The sequence below is a fragment of the Sciurus vulgaris genome (assembly GCF_902686455.1).
Source record: "Sciurus vulgaris genome assembly, chromosome: 5".
NCBI classification, from domain to species: Eukaryota; Metazoa; Chordata; class Mammalia; order Rodentia; family Sciuridae; genus Sciurus; species Sciurus vulgaris.
Window position 1 is genome coordinate 72858625 of NC_136465.1, and position 24259 is coordinate 72882883.

Here is a 24259-nt window from a genome sequence, read left to right on the forward strand (position 1 = left end):
TAATTGATCACTCTGCTCTACAGTGATATCTACAGGTGAAGAGATGACATATGTAAAGGACTTTTACTTCAAAGACAAGGGTGCAGAGAAACCAGAAGTGGTGGCATGGTGACACATCACCAAGTGCTATTAGTTATCCACAGGGATGGCAAAAACTGCTACCTCCAGGGAGGTTTTGACATCTGCTGTGGACTTCAGTCTTCTCTGTCTCACAGAGCTATTTCCCAGAGCAGCCCTCAGGAGCAGCAGGGATGGGTTCACATTACACCTTCTCTTATTTCCCGGCTTGCCACAGGAAAGGGGAGCACAATAGCCAAGCATGGGGGAGGGAGGGAGGAGGCAAAAGAAGTTAAGGGGAGTAGGAAGGGGCATGGAAGTTGGAGGAGGAGGAGGCAGGGAAAGAGAAACAGGGATAACCACCACTCTTGATAATCCACTCACCAGATTATCAGCCTGTAAATAAATAAGAATTGGCATAGCATTACTGCAGAGTGAGATTCCTGCAGCCTAGATAAGAGAAGGTTGAAGACAGATAAACAGACACCCCCATTTATGTGGTCACTCTTACACATTTACTCTGTGAGTGGCCAGTGTCAGTGTCAGCAGTGAGCAAGGCGTTGCTAATCAAGACGGCTGTTGTGGAGAGCAGGCTGTGCCCTGCTCCATGGTTACTCCTTGGTGATTAGAATAGTAGTTTTCAGACTGTTCCAAACCCTAAGTTACTCCATTTTGTAAAGCAGTAATTTGTTATAAGTTGTTCCATTTTGAGTACAAGTGCTAAGGTAGAATGCCTCTACACCTGTTTGTACTAGTAAACAACCACTGTTTGCACAGCACAACCATATGGGTACAAACTGATAAATTGTGCTAATACAAAAGACTACCCATGAATGTACAGAATCAAATTAGAAACACAGGATGCATAAGCATATCATCGACCCATATCAGAAAAACCAGGCCCATGATCTTCTCAAGCACACAGGACCACTGGATAAAGCATCCTTCTCACCTGAGACCCATGAATGGAGGAGCACCCTGAGACTGCCTAATGCCCACACAAGTGACTTTCATCAGACTGTCTGGTGAATGCATCACAGGGTCAACAGGCCACAAACCTTTGACTTTCTGTCCCAGAATTTAGGGCTTTGGCTAAACTGAATCTTTCTTCTTGAAATGACCCATTCCAAAACTACCTGTCCTTCAGACCCTGTCCCAGAATAAGTTCCCAACTCTGTCTGACAGCTCTGGGTCCTAAACAAGTTCTTTGGCAGGTTCCATCTGGCAAACTGCAGTGATATTCTTTCAATTGTAATCAGCTTTTGAGTTCAGCGAAGCCTTCCAAAACCCTGGGGCCACCTTAACCCTTTCTTATCTTTTCTGAAACCTATATCTATCATTGTGTAAAATGTGATGTGTGATTTGAATGTTATAGATATTAGTAATTAAGATTGAAATGAAAGATTTTGCCAATTCCCAGCTTACAACTATCAAGTGACCTATGAATACTCAGTGAATTGCAACTGAAAATAATGATGAAACTTGTGAATTTATTGTTACTCAATAAATCCTGACACTGTGGAAAGATACCAAACAAATGTGTTTGGTCTGTTAATGGTATAGCTTGTTCATGACACCTGCCCTCAAGAATTAATTACTGATTCTCTTCTTGGACCTTCCTTGCCTCATCTGAAGTCTCGAAACACACCCAAGGTAGTAACTGGTCAATGATCCTCCTTTGTTTGGTCCAGTTTATGATTTCTAAAACACAAGGAATCATGTCATTGGCAAACAGTGATAGCTTGAGTTCTTCTTTTCCTATTCGTATCCATTGCTGGTACAGTCACTCTGGAAAGCAGTATGGAGATTCCTCAGAAAACTTGGAACGGAACCAACATTTGACTCAGCTATCCCATTCCATGGCCTATACCCAAAGGACTTAAAATCAGCATACTACAGTGACACAGTCACATCAATGTTTATAGCAGCTCAATTCACAATAGATTGTGGAACCAACCTAGATGCCCTTCAACAGATGAATGGACAAACTGTGGTATATATACACAACGGAATATTATTTGGCCATAAAGAAGAATGAAATTATGGCATTTGCAGGTAAATGGATGGAGTTGGAGAATATCATGCTAAGTGCAATAAGTCAATTCCAAAAAACCAAAAGTCAAATGATTTCTCTGATAAGTGAATGATGATACATAATGGGGGGCAGGAGGCAAGAATGAAGAAGGATGGACTGTATAGAGGAAAATGAGGGGTGGGGATGGGATGGGGGAAGGAAAGATAATAGAATGAGACAAATATCATTACCCTATGTACTTGTATGATTACACAAACGGTGTGACTTTACTTCATGTACAACCAGAGAAATGAAAGTTGTACCCCATTTGTGTACAATGAATCAAAGTTTTTAAAAAAGAATTAAAAAAACACCCCAAGGAAGTTTGGTGAGTGGATAATTATGGACTGGAAGCAGGAAGAGAATGCTCTGAGGGGCTAAAGACAAGCTACAAAGGCTTAGCCTCACTGAAGCTGGCCAAGTCAGGGGAATTTTCTTCCAGGACAGTGAAGGCCTTCCTGGTTTACTGCCCATCAGTCTCCACCACCAGATCCTGAAGCCCTGGAGGGCATGGGCCACATCTGTTATCTGTGTCCCCTGTGTCCAGCACTGGTCCTGACACTATAGCACTGCCCTCAGGATTGTCAGGAGGGAATGCTGCAGAGGAAAGATGTGGAAATGAAGTTGAGGTTAAGGCCAAATCATTAAAGCCAAGTCTTTGGTCCAAGCCAAGTCAACCTCAGAGGCAGAGCATTCTATCCTTTCCATTTCCACAAAGGACCTGGGTCCCAAAAGGAAAGGTGTAAACTAAAACCAGAGGTGACTTGTTCTTTGAGAGAAACCCTGATAATAGACATGACCCAACTTCATCTTGGAAGAGGAAAACTGCTTCATATAAAGAAATATCTAAGTATGTCCGTGGTGGAGAGGAAGGCCTAAATATCTTGATATAAGGAGAAGTGGGGGACTTTCTTTTCTTTGCCACTGAAGGAAGGGGAGCTACTGAGCTAGTCACTCAAATATTTTATAGAGCTGTTACTATGTTCCAGGAAACTATGATAAGTGTGTTAAAAAGGACTAAGACACAGTCCCTGACCCCAGAGCACTAAGGCTTTCTAAGGGCACAGGTTTAGAAGAAGGGAGAAGAACTAAGAATGGGACAATCAGTAAGGCATCTTCTCCAACAGCAAATGTGATAGAGCCTGAATAACTCAATAAGAATTTGTGGGCAGATAGAACCAATAGCACAGGCCAATGCAGACATGGTAGAGTCAATTAGCCAGATATGCATCTGTGGACCTGTATAGGACAACTAACAAGAACCAGTTCACAGATGTCCCTGTGTGCTGTACTGGAAGATATGGACCTTATCTTAAGAGAAGTCAGTAGCACTGAAGGAGGTAAATTTTTTAAAAATTACATATATATATATATATATATAAATATATATGTATATTATATATGTAGATATAGATATGGTCTGGTTTGTATTTTACTAGTCATTCTATTATAAAAAGTAAGAAGGAAAGGTAGAAAGAGGAATAGGGAAGGTATCAGTAATACAAGAAGTTAGGATACAGTTGTAGTCATTCAAAGGAGAACAGGTAAAGGCTTCAATAGGAATTCAAAATTCTTAGTAGAGGCAAAGTCAGTGCAGAGAAGGATCCATGAATAAATAAGGCTCAGGAGCACACCAAACAGGCTTCTCTACAGCTATCGTGGATGCAAAGTTGAAAAGTAATCAGGAGAATAAGATAGGATCTGTACCAATCATGGTTGTTCCTCCCGAATCCAAGAATTCGGACTTCCACTTTCACAAGACAACTTGGATGTGGCCTCAAGGGTGCTGATGTTCTGGTCTATGATTCTTATACCCCTTGGTGGACATTTCCGGAGAGTAGGAAAGATTGGGCGCCCTTGGTTCTAAATAGTAATTATGTGACTTTCACTCCAAATAAAGAGTAAATAGGCCAGCCCCATGCACCTCCTTTCTATTAGGGTTTAACAGGATTTAAGTTCATGACTAAGAAAAATGAGATTTTGTCTAATGACTGTGAATGACAGAAGAAATACATCTCACCACCCACCTTAAGGGCCCTAAGGCCTCAACGTCTGGGTTGCTTTTAGGAAGCTGGAGGAAGGCTTTAAGGGAGATAATTGAATTCCTGAGGTAGGAAGAAAATAGCGATTAAGTTCTGGATGACTGGAGGAACAAAATTTGTGGGTTTTAGATAAACAGATGACAAAAAGAACCCATTTGAGATTCCAGTCTTGTCAGTAGGGCCCCAGGGGCTTGGAATTTTCTGAAAGGACAAATGTCTCAGAGTATTTATAGCCAAGCTTCTGAATATAATTCTCAGGTGTGTCTTGGAGTCTGGTACCCTTATTCTTTAAACAATTCTGAAGTCCTAATACTGATGTACTGATGGGCTCACTACATTCTGGACCTTCAGACTGTTTTCAGTTAAAAGCTTTCTAGATTCAACAGAAATTTGACTCATGACAGTAATAATGGCTAGTGTTTATTGAGAGTCTATGTATATAAGTACTGTTTTTTAACTACTTTTTGTTCTTGTTTTTGTTCTGTCCTGGGGATGGAACCCACTGAGTCATACCCCTAGCCCCCTTTTTTTATTTTTTATTTTGAGACAGGGTTTCACTAAATTGCCCAGACTGGCCTCAAATTTGTAATCCTCCTACCTCAGTCTACCAAGTAGTTGGGATTACAGCACTTGGCTACTTGGTATTCAGCACCTAATTTGTAGAACAGACCTGTGAGGTAGATATTATAACAAACCCACAATTTAGATGGGAAAATTGGACCCAGTGACTTCAAGCATCAAGCTCAGAGACACACAGCAGCATTAGTATTGGAAGCCCAGTGATTTGACTCCATAGCCCACCCCTAGCCATAGTACATGGAGCAGCAGGGGTGCTGCTTGATGAAGCTTTGTGCACTCTATCCTACAGTCCAGTCTTTGATTGTACACAAAAACATATACTCCCTGGAAGGGTGAAGAGGAGAGTCTAAAGATAAAAGTAATAAAAGGAATCTAACCCAGAAGACATTTTCTTTACATTTACATAAAATGTTAAGTAAGATATTAATGTTTCTCAAATAATTAAAATTCTTAGTGAAATGGCTAAAGGTTTTCTGTGGAACCCAGCTTGAGAAATCCATGTGTGATCTAAGCTGCTTCCTCTTCCAAAGTCTGCATTTGTATCTATTGAATGTCGACTAAATCAATGTCAGTGTCACTCTGAATTGATGAAGAGACTATTCTGGTTTCCAAATTTATTCCTCCATCTAGGAGCCGAATAAAATTTGATGAATGTGCCAGGCACGGTGGTGCATACCTATAATCTCAGTGACTCGGGAGGCTGAGGCAGGAGGATCGCAGTTTCACAGCCAGCCTCAGCAATTTAGCAAGGCTGTAAGCAACTTAGTAAGACACTGCCTCAAAATAAAACATAAAAAGGGCTGGGGATATGGCTCAGTGATTAAGCATTCCTGGGCTCAATCCCTGGTACCAAAATAAATTGCTGAATGAAAGAATAAATGAATCATCAAATAAATATGTCTGTGCTTCCCCATTCCTTCCTTAGCCTTGGGACCCCCTTCTGCATTTGCTGCCCATTTGCCTAAAGGCAATGAAGAATTCTTTGTCACCATAATGGTGAAGATTGTACCATCACTTCCTCTGTCCTGACATGACTTGTCTGTCTTCAGGATTGTCCACTAATCCCAGGTCTGTATCGCAACCTTTCCTATCCCTAAACTATAGTTGTCTTTGTCTCACTCGCCAGTCTTCTTCCTTGGAACACTATTCTCTGCTCTTATTGCTGATATGCAGATTATTGGAACCAGAGAGAACCTCCTGCCAAACCTGGAAACCTCTTCAGAACATCTTCACCATCCATCCCGTGTTGCTTGAAAATGATCCTTCATTTCCATCTCATCACTTTTTTTTTTTTTTTTTTTTTTTTGACTTTCTTTTTTTTTTTTTATTGTAAACAAATGGGATACACTCATCACTGTTAATAAATCTTTTTCCATTAATTAACAGACATATCCATTCATAGATGATTACATGAATTCATTTTTTTTTCTCAGACACACATGAGAATTATGTGCCATGAAATGTGCAGGACTCCAGGGGATATAAAGATGAATAAGCACTGGTCCCTGCTCACTGCTGTTTCTAGAACCTAACAGACTGGGTCTGCTGGAAAACAGATATGTGAGCCATGAGCAACAGTACCATAATTCAGTAAGATCCCATCAGTGTGTGCACCAAACGCAAGGCTAGGAGAGAAGAGCTAATAAATAATGACGTCACTCAGGAACAACTGGGGTTTGGCCTGGAGAGACTTCACAGAGAAAGCACTGTATAAATTGAAGCTAGGGATGAGTCTGGAATGTTCAGGTCAACAGGGTGGAATGGGGTGTGCACTTGGGGTTGGGAGTCTGAAGCTTACTATGAACTGATAATTCTTTCATATCACCTGACTTTAGGAAGTGGAATATGTAAGGGTATTTGCTAAAAGGGTGTTTCCATGCATTGCCTGTGTCTAGGTGAATTGATCTAACCCTTTCAGAAAGTAGTTTGGTAAAATGAATCAAGAACTGCTTAATGAACGTTATCTTAGAGCAGCCAATCACATCTGTGTAAATCTATCTTGATGAAATGATACTAAATGCAGAAAAGATCAGATGCACAAAGATAGCATATACTGTTTTAGAGCATCAAAATAGGGGAGAATTGGGAAATAAGCCTCCATGCCCTGAACGGGGAGATGAACAGTGCTACACTTACTAGAGGGACTACCGTGAAGCTATTAGTTTTGAATATTATGTGACAACTTGAAGTATTTATTCATATAATGTTGAATAGAAAAGAAACAACAGTGTAAACGTGATCACAACCTTATTTTTAAAATCTTACATAAAACAAAGTGTGTTTAAGAAATGGCACCAAAATGCTTTTAAAAATTGGGTTAGAATGAGGGGAGTTTTGAGAGAGACTTTCCTTTCTTTACAGTATTTTCAAACTTTCTGTTATAGATATATGGTTGTTTTATTCACTTATAACCTGTAAGTATTTGAGTTTTTTGTTTGCTTTTGTGTTTTTAATCTGTGCTGTAAATTTCACTTTAAAACTTTGCTGTGAATTTCTTCTGGAAGTCCTCTTCCCATTACTTTGTAAGTATTCAAATTTAAACGCACTGTGGATTTATATTTAACCATACAAAAGCTGACAAAGTCGAGCATATTTCCTAGTCACTGCTTTCCTAGGACCTCAAGATTATTAAAAGAAGCAACACTGACACTTCACTACAGTGCTATGCTTTAGATATGAGGTGTTTCCCAAAAGATCATATGTGAGACAAGGCAAGAATTTTCAGAGGTGCAATGATTAGATCATGAGAGGTGTAACCCCATAAGTGGATTAATCCACTACTATGAATTAACTGGGGGATAACTGTAGCAGGTAGGGTGTGACTAGAGGAAGTTGGTCTGGGGGAATAGAGCTTTGGGGTTCATATTGTGTCCCTGGTGAGTGGTGTCCTCTCTCTCTCTCTCTGCTTCCTGGTGGCTGTGCTGTGATTTACTTTCCTCTTCCACATCCTTCCACCACAGTGTTCTGCTTCACCTCACACCCAGAGCTGTGGAGCTGGCTGATCATGGACTGAACTGATGATACCATGAACCAACATAACTTTTCTCCTCTAAATTGTTCTTGTTAGATTTTTCTTCTTTTTTCTTTTTTTGGTCACAGAGAGGAAAAGGCTAACTAAAACATATAGCTTCTATATGTAAAGACACTCTTCTAAGATCTTCACAGCTATTAATTCATTGAATACTCACAACAATCCCATGGGATAAATATTACTATCCGTTTTTTTTTTTTTTTTTTTTTTTTTTTTGTAACAACTAAGCAAATAGACACTTGAAAAGTTAAGCACTCTCCCAAGGTCATCCAGCTAGTCAGAAACAGAGTCAGGATTTGAAGGCAGGGAATACAGTTCAAGGGTCTTTGCTCTTAATCACACAAAGAAAGGTTTGCAATAGTTGGCTAGCTGCACAGACAGGCAGGAGGCATGGGAATCTACACAGATAATTGCTGGTGGGGTGGAGACTAGGGATGGAGGTCGGAGGTAGACAGGAGTCAAGGATTACTAGTGGAAGGCTTGGTCTCTGGCAGCAACTCTTTTCTTTCTGGGCAAGAGGATGGCAGATGTAGAATGGCATCTGAAATATGAGCAGTCACCTCTGTGCAAATACCTGGCTCAGAGTCAGTATGGATTAGAGGTAGCACTTAGGTAAATGTGAAAGGCACGAGAAAACCAAGGCTTCCATAAATTGGGTGGGTCTTGAGGTTTTCTATAGCAATCATTCCTGAAGCACACATTGTGACTGATCCTTTTCTGATGAGTTGATTTTGGTTAAAAAGCTCAGGTTTGGCCCTAACTTTAGACAGACACTCCAGGGATAGACCTCTCATGACTATCTAATCTAAACTCTGCCCCTCCTTCTACTCTTAACTTACATACATACATTCTTACAACAGAATAGAATAAATATCCACTAGAAATAATGAGGGAGGTACCAGGTACACAGAGAGGCATTGCTAGCCCCTATTAAAAGTGAATAACCAAAGGGGTCAGGAATTATTGTGCAAACACAATGACAGGTGCAATTATATTAAGTATTGACTGATTCTTCTGTTGGCTCTGATTGACGTTTCTCTATAATCTCTAGATTGAACAAATGTTTAGATGCTATATCTGGGCTGTTGATCATTAGTATACTATTCTTTTAATTCATTAGTTTCAAGTCTTGGAAAAAAGTTTCTGAAACATATACTCAAATAGAAGACCAGGATTATTCTCAAGTGGCCAAGAGTTTGAAGCTGGTCTAAACTGAAACAATTCTCATAATGGAGAACTGGCTTTCAAGTCACATCTGAAATGAGCAGCTTCTATCAACTTGTACTGATGTGTACCCTTGCCTTCAAGTCTTATATAAATAATAATCAGAGGCTCTGCAACTAGGAATCTGCCTCTCACCCCTACATAAAATGAACTCAATTTTTTGTGGATAAGTTGGTGTGTTATGCAGCCCTACCTGATGAGATTAGGGAACATTCCTTTACTTTCTGTCAAAGATGTATATATCCTTGACACAAATATAATAGGTTACTTTCCTTTTGCAGAAACTAGATTCTTAAATTCCATATTTTACAATTTCCCTTTTGACTTCATCAATAATAGCAGCTTTGGGAAAGGACCTGATAGATCAAACTTTTGATTGCGTGATGAGCAGAGGAGACCCAAGGAGAAGGCATCACCCCTGGTATCATCTATCCACTGGTGATAAAGCTGCTTCTTTTTCTCATTCCAGGGCACTTTTTGCCCCATGCTTTTAACTTTCACGTGGTGCTGAAGGGGATGTTGAGAAGCTATGAAACCCATGAGGGAGCAGAGGCTGTCCCAGTCAATCCCCAGCCCCCTCTCTCCCTCAATACACAGATCCCTCATCTGAACCTGCTCTCAGTGGAAGGAAAGATCACGGGCTCTTACTCATTTCCATGTATTCTGGAGTTAGTCCAGTATATGGCTCCAAGCTATAGTCTAGGTCCCACTGTTCTGGACGTTTTGAATGGTCAGGGTCAGTTTCTTCAGGTTCTGTTTCATCTTTTAGCTTCCGAAATAGTTTCTTTAGTTTCCTGGGAAAAGAAACAGAGTAGTCACCAACAGTCTCTAGACAGCATGTTAATTCTGCAGATAGAAAGGAGGAAAACACTAACTTTTGACACTGGAGCCATCTCTAATACAAGGACAGATATACAGACACAGGGAGACTACTTTTCTCCAAAGTCAACATGAGGATGTCCTTAACGAAGATAATGAAAGAGAACAATCTCCCCCAAAGATTAGTTTCTTCAAATCCAATTAAACTTTAAATTCTTCCTATTGTTTAATAAGCAATAAGAGAGTTGGCCCTCCTTATTGCCCATTGGGTGATCTTTCCACCTTCTTCCAGGAAAACAGAGGGGTGTCCAGAGAGTAGAAGAAGGGTAATTTCCTCACAGGTCAAACATTTTTAGGGTCTCAATAACATCACAGGCATCATCTTTATTAAAGCTGAACACTAGCCACCATCAATATGTATGCCGGAATTTTAATGCTCAATGTATTTGGAGATAGGGCTTCTAGGAGGTGATTAAGATTAAATGAGGCCATAAAGGTGGGTCTCCTAATCTAATAGGAATAGTGATCTTACAAGAAGAGGAAGATTTCTTTTTCCCTCTGTCTTTCTACCATGCGTGAACATACAGAAGGAATCTATCTGTGAGCCAGGGAGAGCCCTCACCAGGAACTTAACCTGCTGGACTTTGTTCCTGGACTTTTCAGTCTCCAGAACTACAGGAAAATAAACTTGTGTTGTTTAAGCCACCTATCTGTGGTATTTCATTATAGTAGCGTGACTGATGAAGATGACCATACTTAGTATTTTTGGGTCTAGACTGGTAACAAGATAATAATGGTTCAACTTCTCAGGGTTGGTAGAAGATACAAGAGAAATGACCCTAATCATGATATTTAGATACAGTGAGCACCGAATAGATGAGTGCTAATATTATTTTTAGTATTAAGTTATAAAATATGGTCAAGGATATAGGGTATTCATACTTCCCATTGAGGTACAATGTATAGAAAATAAAAATTGGTGAAAGAGCTAGGGGCCAGTGGGGTTAACCAGTCTAAGAGGAGCTTTCCAGGAGATGGTTGGAAGAATTCACAGAACATTCTGAATCACAGACTTGAAGAGCTCAAAGGGGATTTCGAAGCTCAAGCTTTGTCTTTGGATGGCACAGACCTCCTTACCCTCCCCTAAGACCACCTGACTTCGGTGTAGGTGTTACCCGACATGATAACACAACTTCTATTGCCAGTAATGTCTTCTGAAAGCTAGTGGAAGTCTAACGGTTCAAAGCAGAGCTCTCATCCTGTCTTAGCTAATATGCCACAAAGGTGATAAAAGCCTGACCTTCAATAGAATATAGTTGTGTAAAATCGAGTTTCACAACTCATCAACTATATTTTGGGGGACACGAAAGAAGGTTTAAAACTCTACAAAGCTTAGTCTTCATGTCTTCGAAATGAAGAAATAAATATTAACTTGCCAGAGGGTCAGTTAAAGAAAATGAAGTATGTGACAAGCTCAAGTTAGGACCTCGTATGTGCCAAGAGATCAATAAAGGTATCTGTCCTTATCCTCTCATCATCTTCACCATCATCACAACAGCATCCTAATCACAAGATCTAAACAATGCGCTGAGATCCAATAGAAGTGGCAGTACAGCTGGGCATGATGGTGCACACCTGGAGTCCCAGCTACTTGAGAGGCTGAGGCAGGAGGATTGCAAATTCAAGGTCAGCCTCAGCAACTTAGAGAAACCCTCGTCTCAGAACAAAAAATAAAAAGGACTGTGACTGTGACTCGTAGTAGAGTGCTTTGGGTTGCAATTCCCAGTACTGGGGAGAAATAAACAGTAAAAAAATATAAAAAATTCATAATAAAAAAATGAGAAAAACTAGATGGAGCCTAAAGATTCTGAAGCCAAATAGTATGGACTAGTTGAGACCTTGTCTAAGAATCAGGAGAGGGTGAAAGAAAACAAGAAAGAAGGAAAAATAAGGAAAAGAGGGGAGGGAAAATCTAGAACCAGAATTAAAATGGAGTCTTTCCTTCCAGATACTGATGATCAGAAAACTTGGCCAAATCTTCAGTGAAGACCAATCAGTGATTTTGATTATAAAAAACTGAACACAGGTATATGTCCCTATCCACTTCTGAAATGAATAAAAGAATATAAAACTAAAAAGTAATGAAAACAGTATGAACCCAGCAGTGCATGAAGATTGCTAATGCTCATCTTAAAGGATGGACCTGGCGTGAGGAAGGCAGCGAAGCTGAGGGGCTGAATGTCCAGTGCCTATGGTCAAAGACAGCAGAGAAAACACCCCAGCTCATGCTGCAGAATCTCAGAGGCCAAAGGTAGGAGATGAGACCGACCGCAGCTCTGTTGAAGGATCAACGAACCCTTATGTCTCTGTTCCCAGGCTGCCCAGATGACTAGGGTTCCTCATACCAGCAGGAGGGAGGGAGAAATTTATTCAGAAGAGAAAATGAACCCAATCTGAAATAACTCCAATACAATCAGGTGGAGGAACCCATAGACAATGGAGCAGGCAATTGTGCCCAGAGCGCTGGGCTGGAGGCGAAGATCTGAGAACTACCATGGAGAGAATAAAGCCATGGTAATGAACATCAACCGTGGACAGAGCAGAGGGTCAGCGAAGAGCCCTGAGGAACATCACTTTCTTTTTAAAATTTTTTTAATTTGTTCTCATTGGTTATACATGACAATAGAATACATTTTGACACACTGTACACAAATGGAGCATCACTTCTCATTCCTCTGGCTGTACATGGTGCCAAGTCACATCAGTAGTATAATCATACATGTACATAGAGTAATAATGCCTGTCTCATTCTACCATCCATCCCCAAACAGATCTTATGAGCCCATCATTCCCACAAGTTTTCCTCCTGGATATCTTGGTGACTATTAAAAAATTAACAAAGTCTCTCTAGAGCAGGATTTAAGGGGAATCCCCACTACCCCACTCCTCCTCTCATTCCCCCCTGCACAATCCTAAGTTTCTTCATTCTTCCCTACCCACTATGGATTCACTTATCAGAGAAAACATTCAGTCTTAGGTTTTTGGGGATTGGCTTATTTCACTTAGCATGATATTCTCCAACTCCATTCATTTACCTTCAAATGCCATAATTCCATTCTTCTTTAAGGTTGAGTAATATTCCATTGTATCTATGTACCACATTTTCTTTATGCATTCATCTGTTGAAGGGCATCTAGGTTGGTTCCATAGTTTAGCTATTGTGAATTGAGCTGCTATAAACATTGGTGTGGCTGCATCACTGCAGTAAGCTGATTTTAAGTCCTTTGGGTATAGGCTGAAGAGTGGGATAGCTGGGTCAAATGGTGGCTCCATTCCAAGTTTTCTGAGGTATCCCACACTGCTTTCTGAGTGGATGCACCAATTTGCAATTCCACCAGCAATGTATGAGTGAACCTCTTCCCCCACATTCTTGACAACACTTACCAGGCACTTTCCAGAGAGGAAAGTCATCTCAGAAGGAGCTGCCTATGAACATTATTCAGGGCAGTAGTATTTAAAACCATTCAGTTCCTCTCTGGAAAGAAGTTAAGGGGTTGAGCAGTTATCAAAGCACAATGAAGGAGAGTTATGGGAGAAGAAGGCCAAGGCCAAGGCCAAGTCTGTGCAGCCAAGGTGGCAAGGGAAGAGGAGGAAGGGGCTTCAGTATCCTTTTAAGTGTGTATAGGGTGAAACAAAAAAAAATCCCCAAACAGTTCTTATGAGCCCATCATTCCCACAAGTTTTCCTCCGGATATCTTGGTGACTATTAAAAAATTAATAAAGTCTCTCTAGAGCAGGATTTAAGGGGAATCCCACAAACTGTATAACATACAGATGGGCCGTTTGGAAAACTTAGGGTTATGATTCCGACCGTATGATGCACTTGCTTGTTAAAATAACATCTTTGATGTTACCCCTTGTCCTTTTCATCTGCTATTTTTTCCATTCCTTTTTAACAACAAGTCTCAGAACCTCTTTGGAAGGCTCCCAGTTTCTTCTCTGCCTGTGCCCTATGGGCTTATACCCAAGAAAATAGTGCTGTCACACTTTGGGCCTTCTTGCCACAGGAATCTGAGCCCCAGGCTGTCTTTACAGACCTGTTTCCATGAACCCTGAACCCCACTAAAGAAGGCAGAACCTAGCCATAAATGGGCCAAAGGGGAGGAATGCATCAACCACGGTGTTCCCTTGCACAATACCAGTCATGGTTCAAACCTGTTCTTTAAACTTTTGATTCAGGGTCAGACTCCACTGTATTTGAGCAGAACACAGACTTTCTGTGATGTCTTTAAAGAGAGAGTGTTTTATGTCTTGAAATGTTAAACTTACCACATTTACACAAAAAAGCAGAAAGTTTTAAAAATCTTACTAGCTGAGTTCAGCCATCTCTTACAGCCCTTTGGGGGATGTGATCTGATGCTTTTAGTAAGAATAAGGATGGAGGGACAGTGGAATTATTGATCTGTCTGTCTGGTTGGTCAATCTCAATGTATGCCAGGAGAAAATCTAGCATATGAGAAAGCTGGTATTTATTCTTTCAAAAAAAAAAAAAAAAAAACAAACAAACAAACAAAAAACACAAAAAATCCATGTCTGGACGATAATAGGTTCATTTCCAGTTTTGCTTCCAAAAGGAAGAAACATTCTTGGAGATCCAGGGAGCCGAGATTTTACTGGAGCTAAATTTGAGATCAAATGATAGCAAAGAGTCAGGATGTGCTATGGTGTGTTTTAGGGATATTACACAATTTTGATCCAAAGTCTGTTTTGCAGAGACACATATGGGAAAGGTGGGAGCTGAGGGCTAGGGGAAATCCCTGCCAATGGGCACAGGTAATAAACAGCACAAGACCGAATTCTGTCACACTGCTCTGCATGGCTGAAGTCATCTCAGAAGGAGCTGCCTATGAACATTTTTCTGGGACTGTTCTGTTTAAAACCATTAGCTCCTCTCTGGAAAGCATCTGTCACAAGTGTGTCAGGCCCCAGGAGCCTGGCATTGCGTGAGTAAGGATAGTCTGAGAACACGCAACCAAGTTTTATCTATTATCATGGTATTAGTTACAGAGCTATTTAAACTACTCAGTTTTAGGGCCTCCCTTAGAAACATTCGTTTTTCCATCTCCATAGTCTCTGAATCAGTTCTAGAAAAGAGGACGGGGAGGGGACATGCTATTGCCTGGTGGAAGATGCCTGGACAGAGGCCGCAGTTGGTTCACAAATGACTGAAGACTGGGAAATCATATTCCAGTTTAGCCCCTGCTGGGCTGTAAAATTCTCAAGGCCAGTCTGTACACCCAGAGTCTACTGAGGATGTTACAACCTCAGGGAGAGAGGTGACTATAGTCGTTTGGACTGATAGAGATCAGTTAGACAGCCTTCACACTTTAAAAAAAGTGTAAGAATCATAGAAAACTGTTTGCAAATCTAGATGATGAAGCTGGGCCTGGCACACAGCTGGAATCCCAGCAACTCGGGAGGCCGAGGCTGGAGGATTGCAAATTTGAGGTCAGTCTCAGCAACTTAGCAAAACCCTGTCTGAAAATAAAAAGAGGTGAAGATAGGGGTCAGTGACAAAATGCCTCTGAGTTCAATCCCCAGTACCACAAAAGAAAAAAAAAAAAAAAAGCCAATGATGAACTCAAGATGATCAACGTTGTAAACTACATTGTTATCACATTTTTCTTTTTAATCCTAAGCATTCGTATCTAGCACAACCACCTACTTAATTCCTCAATCTTAATTCCATTTTTTAATTTTAATTCTTACTGATGCCTTATAATTATACATAATAGTGTGATTCATTATGCCATATTCATACAAACACATTAATGTAATTATATCAATCACATTCCCCAGTATAGTTTTTAAAAGTCAAATCTGACCTGTTAGATCAATATTTATGTCCTTGGAGGAAATAATTGAAGGGAAAGCCTCTGGAGGTAATAACTAGGTATACTTCAATCCAGAAGCCATTGGGCTTAACATAGAATAGCTTAGCAGTTATCCAAGCTGTTTGCCTTACATGACCATGTTGAAGGCAGATCTTTTGAGAATAACTTTCTGATGGTCACACAATGAGTATATTTTACAGCTGGCTTTAAACTTGACTCTGTTTAGCCACTAAATTTCTGCCCTATAGAGATGCCCTATAACTTTTATAATATACATGATTCCTTCTTCACTGTCAGAACCAACTGTTATTTTCTTTTGATAAGAGTAGAGTCTCTTTTTCATTCTTATTTCATGTTTTTCAACTCTCATACTTCAGTGTACTGTCAGGTGCTTAAATTCTGGATGGGAGGAGTATAATTTATGAAGAAAGTACTCTCAGTGGGAAATAAAGCTCCAGTAATCATAAACATAGTGATTTGATGGACCAAACTCAAAATGCAATCTGTAGGATCATAGAGAACTTTGGGTTTGGGGGAGGAATCTTTGTTCTACATCCCTAATGTTACCCATGTAATTATGTCATATCTGTCCTATAGCAAATTAGAAAGTGAAATGAAGAAACACATTTTAAAATAGAGCGACTTGTATTTGGAATTAGCAGAGATCAGCAGAAGAGAGTTCATGGGGTGCTAGACCTGCAAGGCACCTTGGAGATGACTATAATGCCACCATGTTCATCAAGAGACGTGGACATCAAGACTTAGAGAAATGACTTGCCTGAAGCTTTATGAGTTATTATGCAATTTCCATTAATTAAACACACATTAAGTATAAACAAGAGAATTAAGCCTTCCAGGCAAACCACCATGCATTATTTTCATCTGTTATGGAGCCAATGGACTCAATGGGTAGGAAACACACTGTCCAAACATATGCCTGGGTGTTTTTCTCTCTTATACTCTATAAAAGGCTTCTGGGTTCAGAAAGGATGGGCTAAGTGGTAGAGCAGATGTCCAGATGAAAACATGGTCATCTTATACCCAGAGCAATTGACAATTCCATCCAGAGCAGAATAACAATGCACTGGAAGTGCAGGTGCCTTCTCCAGATGTTTGGAGGGGAATAAGACTTTTCTTGCAGGAGTGGTGGAGGGGCCAGTCACATAGCTTCAAAGGGCCAGATGTGGCTTTGGTATCTTCTGTGTATTCTCTGGATGTTGGTCCATAACAAATAATGTCTCTCTAAGATGCTAAGCTTCAACAGAATAAGAACCATCTGTTGTTCTTGCTTGACTATCATTACACAGCTTTTGGTCAAAAAGCCAGAGAATAGAACAAAGCTTCAGTTTCTTGAGACATGATTTTCTGACCACCGAAGACAGGCTGTTAAGCAGGGAGATGGAATGAAGCACCCAGACGCTGATGTTTCCATCAATCCCCCTCCAGAAAAAGTATCTGGCCAAGTGCCACCTGAGGCTGTCCCAATATGTGGGCAGAAAGGAACACTAGGTGTTTGACCTAATTAATGTTATGTGATGGCGAGACCCAGCTGGACACTGGAATAACATAGTGTCATGAAGAAATGTTGAGGATTCTCATTTCTTGAAGGACAGTTCCATTTAAAAAGGGTTTTCTTCCCAGGTAAACTAAATTTTCTTCATAATAACTTCAGCTATGTGTTTCTGAGGAAGACTACGAAGTATCTTTCAGAGAGTGATAGCCCCCATGATAGCAGGTATACAATGTATAATTTTACATGGAGAAAGAGGTTGGGCCATATCTCTTCTAGAGTCTCTATTCAGCCCAAGGAACTAGGACTTAGGGAACTTTAAGTGGATTTAAAAGGTCTCCGGCTCTTGCCTTTGCCATGTCCCTGACATGGTTTCCTTAAGAAATAATGGCAGACCATCTTATAACACATGATGATAGTGACTTCCTTTCAAGACACAGACAGCATGGAAGAAACACCTCTGATTTTGAAGCTTCTTCAACTGCCTCTGAACTCCTGACCTTTACTTTGAATTTGGATGGAGTTAGTATTACATAGAGAGCACCTAGTAACTACAGGTCATTTTGTCTCCCAAAATAAAAATCTGAACTTTGGGAAGACCAGGGCCTTTTTGTATATGATTTTTCTTTCTACATTTGAGCTATATGAGCCAAGAGATGGAGGTAGTGGTATTATTCCCTGCAAGCCCTCCTACAGTGTTATTCCTAGCCATGTAGTTGAGAATCTGATTCTCTGGCCCTTAAAACAAATTCTGGTACCACTTGATAAATTATTTTGCCACTAAACCTAGTCAGAATGAATTCCAATGGCTACAATTAAAAACCATAAGCAATAAGATGTTCTAGTTCAGTTGGAAAGAAAGGGATTAACCAAATTTCCTTAATGGAGGATTTCTTAGAATCATCAGCATAAATGTGCATAGTAAATTTCTAACAGGGAGACAGAGCATGTCACACAGTCTTCAACTAGCCCTATGGGCACCCTCTGACAGTTGTACCCCAGAATGGTCAATCTTGCAAGTGGTTCTCAAGAGAATTAACCCACCCTTTTAGCATTTCCTCTGATTATCTCTGGCTCTGTGATGCTGGCTATCTGAAAACATTCTCTGAAACGGATTTTTCTTTAAAACCACAAAGCAATAGAAGTGAAAGGCAAAAGAGGTTACATTTTTCTTGGACCTGTAGGTAGATTTAAATTTGTTCTGTCTTCTTTTCTTTGGGGGTCTGTAGGTTAGTGTTTATTGCATGACTATTTCCATGCAAATCCTGATAGAAAGAAGTCCTTCTATAAAACATGCATAAAACCATGGAGAAAGGATAGAGAATCTACATGAAAACAACCCATTCTGGGTTTCACCAACTATCTATCCTTCCCTTCCTAAGATTATATCTTCCACATTGACTTTCTGAGATTTTCTTAAATGATTCCGTCATCTGTCAAACTTCCATACTCATCTTTCTACCATCTCAGTGTCCTCCCACTCATTCACTGGGAGAACAAAGAGCATTAAAAATATTCACTTTAGGATATAAGATACCAAACTTCTAGTTCTGTCATTTATTCCTTCTGTGCAGTTAAGCAAGTGGTAAACCTTTCTGAACCACTGACATCCCATGTCAGATTGGAAAACAAGGCCCGCAGGAGTGGAATTACTCCATGGGAAAAGTTACTGACAAAAAGACAGAGGAGGTAAATGACCAAGCTAAGTGATCAGAGGAAAGACATAAAAATTGTGCTGAAAGTCTGGCACTTCTGGGCTAGCCTCTTGCAGCAAAGATAAAGTGAGATTTGTTACATACGGGACTCCAATCTCAAAGATGTTGTTCTGGATCAACTGCTTTCCCAACATGATGATGCTGAGCTGAATGCAGAGCTCCATGAGGCAGCCCCCTGGAGCACACTGCAGGAAGGAGAAGACAAAGAAAGGAGAAGTTAGGTCAAGTGGGGCTCAGAGAAGCAAGGGCTCGGAAATGCTGTGATGGGGAGAAAGATGGGGCTGGGATGGGGATGCACCTACAAACCGCTATTCAGGCAGGAAACACCAGTGGCTGTACTTGCCTCTTCCATGCGGTAACCATCAAAGACATAGACATAGCTTCCAGGTCTGCCCACAAACCTGAAATTAAAAAGTGTGGGAAGAGTTACAGAAAGGTGGAACATGCCAGGGCTGTTTGAGGACATGCATCCTCAGGCAACATCCTCCTTGAAAGCACAGAGAGGTAGCACCTCACTGTGAGATAGAAGTTCTCACCCCATTAGCAACCAACTATTATCTATAACACCTAAGGTTCAACTCTTAATCCAGTCAAATTGCTGAGAACAGAAGTAAAGCTTTCTAAGGAATCTCCACACTGCTTTCCAGAGTGGCTGCACTAATTTGCAGCCCCACCAGCAATGTATGAGTGTACCTTTCTCCCCACATCCTCGCCAACACCTGTTGCTTGTATTTTTGATAATCGCCATTCTAATTGGGGTGAGATGGAATCTTAGGGTGGTTTTGATTTGCATTTCTCTTATTACTAGAGATGTTGAACATTTTTTCATATGTTTATTGATTGCTTGTACATCTTCTTCTGTGAAGTGTCTGTTCATTTCCTTAGCCCATTTGTCGATTGGATTATTTGTATTCTTGGTGTAGAGTTTTTTGAGTTCTTTATAGATTCTGGAGATTAGTGCTCTATCTGAAGTATGATTGGCAAAGATATTCTCCCACTCTGTAGGCTCTTTCTTCACATTACTGATAGTGTGGAGATTCCTTAGAAAACTTGGAATGGACCCTCCATTTGACCCAGCTATCCCACTCCTTGGCCTATACCCAAAGGATCTAAAATCAGCATACTACAGAGATACAGCCACATCAATGTTCACAGCTGCTCAATTCACAATAGCCAGACTATGGAACCAACCTAGATGCCCTTCAATTGACGAGTGGATAAAGAAACTGTGGTATATATACACAATGGAATATTACTCAGCCATAAAGAATGACAAAATTATGGCATTTGCAGGCAAATGGATGAAATTGGAGAATATCATGCTAAGTGAGATAAGCCAATCTCAAAAAGACAAGGGACGAATGATATCGCTAATAAGTGGAGGATGACACATAATGGGGGGGAGGGAAGGGTTAGTGTTAGGGTTAGAGTTAGGGTTAGGGAGGGGGGCAAGTATGGAGGAAGAAAGTACTGTATAGAGGGTAAAGAGGGGTGGGAGGGGTGGGGGGAAGGGGAAAAAATAACAGAATGAATCAAACAACATTACTGTATGTGGATTTATGATTACACAAATGGTATGCCTTTGCGCCATGTACAAACAGAGAGGCAACATGTATCCCATTTGTTTACAATAAAATAAAAAAAAATAAATCACAGAAATTGCAGACAAGGAGATCAAAAAAAAAAAAAAAAAAAAAAAAAAAGAAGTAAAGCTTTACAGTGGCTAAGACCGAGTGTGGCGTGGGGTTGAGAAGGGGGTGTGAGTAAGTGACTGTGTGTGTGTTTGCGTGCACGCACGCATACAATCTTTGAGACTAAGCGCAATGAAGTTTGGATTCTAAGAATATTCTCGATGCACCTCTTCTCTTCACTAGTGTCAAGAATTGCATTGTGTGCAGTTCCTTGGTGAGGGCTTATGATTTCCTAGGAAATCAAGGTGTGATTGACTCAAGTGGCAATTAGAGATTATGGGGATCAGAAAAAAAAAATCGATTTTTTTTTTTTACTAGAAGAATTTCAATAAAGAGAAGTCTTCCTCATTCCCCTTCTATGCAGAGAATGTTTTATTCAGGGATAAGAAGACTGGGCTGGTGGGGAATTAGGTAAAAGCCAATCATGGAGCCAGACAGATGATCAAGAGTCTTACTTATTTGAAATGTTGTCCCTTTGTCCATCCATTGAAATTCTACTCATCCATGGAAGGCTCCACTTATATCTTTCCTTGTCTGAAGTCATCTTGTTGTTTCTGTCTGTAATTATATGGTTTCACACCTCTTCTTTTCTATTTTTCTTGTGGTGTTGGGAATGGAACTCGGGTCTCACACATGCTAGGCAAGCACTGTACCACTGAAGCATATCCCAGCTCCCCCCAACACTTTTTCATCTTTCATTATAGCACTTAACACAGATTACAGTGGTGTTGTTGCCAAGACTATCTCTTCCAATACGCCACAAATTTATCTAAGAGTCAGAACACCCTTTTGTCTGAAATATGTGTGCAATTTGCCTTTGCTATTAAATCTAGATAGAAAGCACTGGTGAAATATATACTCATTAATTACTCATTAATATGGATGATTTCCCTGCTTTTGTGAGTGTGTATGTGTGTGTGTGTGTGTGTGTTTGATACTAGGAATTGAACCCAGGGACACTTTACTACCAAGTAACATCCCAGTCCTTTTAATTTCTTATTTTGAGACAGGGTTGCCCAGGTTGACCTTGAACTTGGATCCTCCTGCCTCAGCTTCTCAAGTAGTTGGGATTATAGGTGTGCACCACCACACCTGACTCTGCTACTATGACTTCATTAGAAGACAGAGGCAGAGGTCCTGGGGAGGGGTTTGTTTTTTGGGTCACAAACACTTATAAAAAATTATCCAGTGTGGATAGCACTCCTGATAGCTCTGCCCGGTTGATGAACTTCCAGTTCTAGGGAAGCTTGCCTAATACAGTTGGTGGATGTCTCCTGGGAAATCTTGTAGTAGACAATTGGCCTGATCACAAAAAATAATTTATCATAAATGATTTTATTTCCAGATCTATTGTACAATAAAGAATTTATTGGTTCTTATCCCTGGTTCTTGAGAGGAGCCCCTAAATCCTTGGAATTTCCAGAGTGATAGGATTGCCTTTGTTATTCATGGTGGGCCACTGGGACTATACCTACATTCATGCTAATGAGATTACCCAGGATGAAAGGAGAGGACGCCAGAAAGACTAACCATATTGGTTGGGGCTTTGAGCCAAGTGACAGCACTATGACCTCTGTGGGGGAAGGAAACTAGAGAAAGAGCTCAACTACAGGGTGAATGATTCAATCAATGATGCCTAAGTAATGAAAGCCCAGTTAAAGTTCTGGATACCAAAGTTTGGGTGAGTGTTCTGGTTGGTGACACACATGGATGTACCAGGAGAGTGACAAGTCTTACGGACATGGACATGGAAGGTTCGTGATTAGGACCTTCCAGGACCTGAACCTATCTATCTCCTCTCCCATTTGCAGGTTTAGATTTGTATCCTTTTACTATAATAAAACTGTAAATGTAAATATAGCACATTGTGAGTTCTGTGAGTCATTCTAGTGAATTACTATACCCTAGAGGATAGTGGGGACTCTGGAATTTATAATCAGTGGATCAGAACTGCTGACATCCTGAGAACCTCAGAGTTAGTATATGATGTCTTAAGTGAGGACAGTCTTGTGAAGGATGGTGGCCTTCACTTGTGCAGTCTATGTTAATTCCAAGTAGTTAGCCCAGAATTGCATTTCAAGACCTAAAAGCCCCTGAGTGCTAGACATGCAATTCCCTGCTGCCTCATCCTCAAAGGAGACACCAATTCTATGACTCTCCCTTCAGGGCTCAGGACCAAATCTCTGTAGTTTCTGTCAGAATCTAAAGAAGCTAATTCAGAATGATTTACTGCTCTGGGTGGAAAAGAGGGTGGGGAATAGGAATGAGGCTGTGAGTTGACAATAGGGATGGACTAACCTTACTTGTCCTGAGAGTGGAGGACCCAGTATTAGTGACAAATCTCTTTTCCACATGAGACCATTATACTCACCTCCCCTTGAAAAAGGCCACGTAGAAGATGGGGGAGTAGGCATTGACAAACTTTAGCAAGAAAGCCTTGAGGATCAGACGCTCTTCAAAAGTCTGTTCTGTTTTTGGAACCTCTGCAAGAGAAGACCAAAGCTGATTAGACAGAGGTGAGATTTCTCACCTCTCCAGAGTCTTGACCTTGGCATGAGTCATCGTCTCCCAGTTTATTCCTTCCAAATAGAAACCAAGAGACCCGTCTCTCTGAATCCATCTGGAAGGCCCACATGGTTCACCAGATAATCTGAGGCTGTGGAATGCAAAAGCTACCCTCTTCACTATTCACTACCTCCTGCCTCTTGCCACTCAACAATGGTTTCACAGTGTGCTCCTCAAAGAAGGGTCTGAGCAGGCAGAACTTCTGACCTTCATTCTTTGCTCCATCAAGGAGAACTCAGCTTTTAACTGTATAATTTCAACTTCTACAAGATTTTACTGAAACAAACGTCTCTGGCTAAAAAGACTTGTTGACCTCTAAACTAGAGCCGAGAGAGGGCACCTTGACCTTGTTCTTTTTACTTCTTCATTTTTAGTGGGAAGACATTTATTGGCATGTCCTCAGGATAGGCTGACACACCTGTGTTCACTTAATCAAATGATGGAGGCTCCTCAGATGAGTGAGACAAACAGGGCCTAAGCCCAGTGTCTCCAGCTCAAAGGTTACAGCCCTAGTGTGTTCTATCAGGTCAGCTGACATTTCAGGATCCTGAGAAGCCCTGAGCAGAAACCCCATAGGTGCCTTCAGAAGACTCAGGACACTTGGGAAGCTTCAGTAGGCAACTGTGTGGGGCACATGGTGGGAATTCCACAGACTGACAAATGACTTGGCTACAGGATATTAATTTGGACCCCTATAATGAAATGCAATAAACTGGGTAGCTTATAAATCCAGAAATTTATATCTTATAATTCCGAAGGTTTAGAAGTCAAGATCAAGGCAGATGTCTGGGAAGGCCTGCTTTCTGGTTTATAGAGGGCACCTCATTGCCCTGACCTCACTCACATGTTGGAGGAGGTATGCATCTCTCTGGGCCCTCTTTTATAAGGGCTCTAATCTCACTTATGAAGGCTCTTCCCTTATGACCTCAACACTTTTCAAAGGTTCCATTTTCTAATACCAGCGCCTTGGAGGCTGTGATTTCAACAATGTCAATTGGGGGAGGGAGGGTGCAAACAGCAGGATCATAGCACAAAGCCACACTCTTCAGGGGCAGAGG

General features: G+C 40.8%; 1 protein-coding gene across 1 annotated transcript in view; it reads right to left on the bottom strand.

The window, feature by feature from the left end:
• The window catches only part of ANO2 (anoctamin 2), a 335522-nt gene that overhangs the window by 25255 nt on the left and 286008 nt on the right, over positions 1-24259 (bottom strand). Inside the window, exons 16-19 of the mRNA XM_079140683.1 lie at positions 23008-23119; positions 19289-19346; positions 19030-19130; positions 9656-9801 (exon numbers count right to left, since the gene is read on the bottom strand). Of these exons, the coding sequence (XP_078996809.1) occupies positions 9656-9801; positions 19030-19130; positions 19289-19346; positions 23008-23119 (417 nt within the window). The remainder of the gene's footprint in view (positions 1-9655; positions 9802-19029; positions 19131-19288; positions 19347-23007; positions 23120-24259) is intronic.